We start from the raw sequence: 2,358 nt of genomic DNA on the forward strand, positions 1-2,358 counted from the left end.
GCCACGGTTCCAGCTCTGGCTGCGTGGGCCTGGGCCCATTGCTGGGCCTTCCTGCTTCGTTTGTGTTCTTTGCCTGGCACGGCTGTTGCAAGACTCGAATGCAAGAGTGGGCATGGGGACCCGTTGGGAAGCTGAGCACACAGCCCAGAGGGCAGGACTAAGGAGGGGGGTGCTGCCCGTGGGGTGGGGAGGGAAGGCGGAAGGAGGGGGCTTTTCCTGGGCGGGTGGTTGTTGGGCAGACTCGGGGGGAGGCATTGAGCAACAGACCCGGGAAAGAGCTTGCTGGGTGGCTCTGGGATTCCCAGGAAAAGCCCCTTTGCTTCCCAGAGCAGCTGGCTGGCTCCGGGGGGTGGAACTGGAGACCTGTGATTAAGACTCATCAACCCCCGCCCCCCTCTTTCCATGAGTCTGGAGTGTTCTCTGAGCCAAGCCCTGCCCCGGCTGTAGGAGCTCAGAGGGGATACCATGTCCGGGCCCTGCCTGTGGCCCGAGCTCACCTGGACATGCAGCCCGTCCTCCCCCTCAGGGAGCTGCCTATGATCATGGAAACCAGCGCCTTCAGCCCTTTGAAGACCCCCCTCCCCAGCCCTTGCGTACCCACAGGCCTTTGCAAATCCCCAGCCCCCATTCCCTGTAAACTGCCCACTTAGCACACCCTTTGCCCACTTCCCCCTGGAATCTTTGTCCTTCTGCCCAATATATTAGTAAGCAGCTGGGGTATGGGGGTGCAGAGCAGATGTTTGTGGCTGACCTGCTGCTCCCATGCTGCCGGCAGGATTGGGATAAACGCTCATGATGATTCAACCCTGTCTCTGCTTCATTGGCTTGGGTAGTGACAGGCAGCGCGGACCCATGGATTGTGCGGTTACACGTGGACTCAGCGACTCACCCTGGGAACACCAGCCTTTGGGCCTCCCAGCTGAGACGCCTTCAGCCCTTTGAAGACCCCCCTCCCCAGCCCTTGCGTACCCACAGGCCTTTGCAAATCCCCAGCCCCCATTTGGGTAGTGACAGGCAGCGCGGACCCATGGATTGTGCGGTTACACGTGGACTCAGCGGCTCACCCTGGGAACACCAGCCTTTGAGCCTCCCAGCTGAGGCCCCCGACATCAGGGAGCAGGGACAAGGGTCGCCCAGGGCCTTGAATTCCTGCCCTGGGCAAACAGGCAGGCTCCCAGGACAGCCCCTCTGTCTGTCCAGCCTTGGCCCTTCGCTGGCAGTGGTTCTCAACCTTCCTAATGCCGCGACCCTTTAATACAGGTCCTCATGTTGTGGTGACCCCCAATTTCATTGTTACAAATTGAACATAATGAAAGCATAGTGATTCATCACAAAAACAATATGTCATTATATGTGTGTTTTCTGATGATCTTAGGTAACCCCCGTGAAAGGGTCGTTCGACCCCCAGAGGGGTCGCGACCCACAGGTTGAGAACCGCTGAGCTACAGACCCTGCTTCCTCAGCAGCCCCACAGGGAGTGGGTCTGCAGGCCCAGCTCACAGAGACGGGCCCCCCAGAGGCTCCTTGTGGATGCTTCACAGACACTCATCAGCCAGCAGGGCGACCCCCGGCCGGCGGGCTCAGGGAAGCCGCAGGGCGGTCAGGAGGTGGCCTGGGGGTGCATCCGTGGGATCAGCTACAGGCCCGAGGTCCATGGCCCCAGCCAAGATGCCCTCTGTCATCGCCTTCACAGGCCACACCCACCACAGGACCCAGAGGCCAGGCTGGGCCCCTCTCCCCTTTATCTTGGCAACACTGCCCTCCTCAGGACTGACCCTCCTTTTCTCCTGCTTCAACTCAGGACAGATTCCCTCTCTCTCTCTCTCTCTCTCTCTCTCTCTCTCGGGTCCTGGCCTTCCACCAGATGTCAGCCAGGTGCTGGCCACATCCCGTCTCCACGGCGACCTGGCGCATCTCCTTGGGATTCCTGGGTATTGACTTCAGTTTCACCGTCTTCATGTCCAAGTTCACCCAGGATAGCTCACGTGTGACCACCAGAAATGTGTCCTCTTCCTGCACGCCCCTCTCCTCCCCCCACAGAGCCGCCCACTGCCCCGCCCCGCAGGCCCAGGGGGATGCGAGCCTGGCCTCCCATCCAGGGAGGGGCTCCTTTGGATTTAACATCACCTGTTGCTTCCCCTGTGGTCCAGGAGAGGAGGGCTGCCCAGTCCTGGGCGTTCCCCAGGGGGCACCCTGCCCACCGGGGAATGGGGAGTGGAGGGGTCTCTGACTCACCTGAAGGAGGCTGTGGTGGGCACCAGGTCTTCATGGACAGACAGGAGCATGGGCCTCTTCCAGGGAGAGAACATTTGGACTCTGAGCGGGACGTGAGTGAGGCCTCACCTGTGCTGGCTGGAA

The 2,358-nt window shown here is 60.8% G+C and overlaps 1 protein-coding gene across 2 annotated transcripts in view; it reads right to left on the reverse strand.

Moving 5' to 3' along the window:
* Positions 1 to 2,358, reverse strand: part of BDKRB2 (bradykinin receptor B2) — a 30,135-nt gene that overhangs the window by 11,437 nt on the left and 16,340 nt on the right. Inside the window, exon 2 of one of the 2 annotated variants that reach the window (XM_006762714.2) lies at positions 2,236 to 2,352. In XM_006762714.2, coding sequence (XP_006762777.1) covers positions 2,236 to 2,309 — 74 coding nt within the window. In that variant the 5' untranslated portion in view covers positions 2,310 to 2,352. Of the gene's footprint in view, positions 1 to 2,235; positions 2,353 to 2,358 lie in introns of those variants that run through there. The other variant, XM_006762715.2, reaches the window with a different exon arrangement.

This window comes from Myotis davidii, unplaced genomic scaffold, assembly GCF_000327345.1.
Source record: "Myotis davidii unplaced genomic scaffold, ASM32734v1 scaffold19, whole genome shotgun sequence".
Lineage (NCBI taxonomy): Eukaryota > Metazoa > Chordata > Mammalia > Chiroptera > Vespertilionidae > Myotis > Myotis davidii.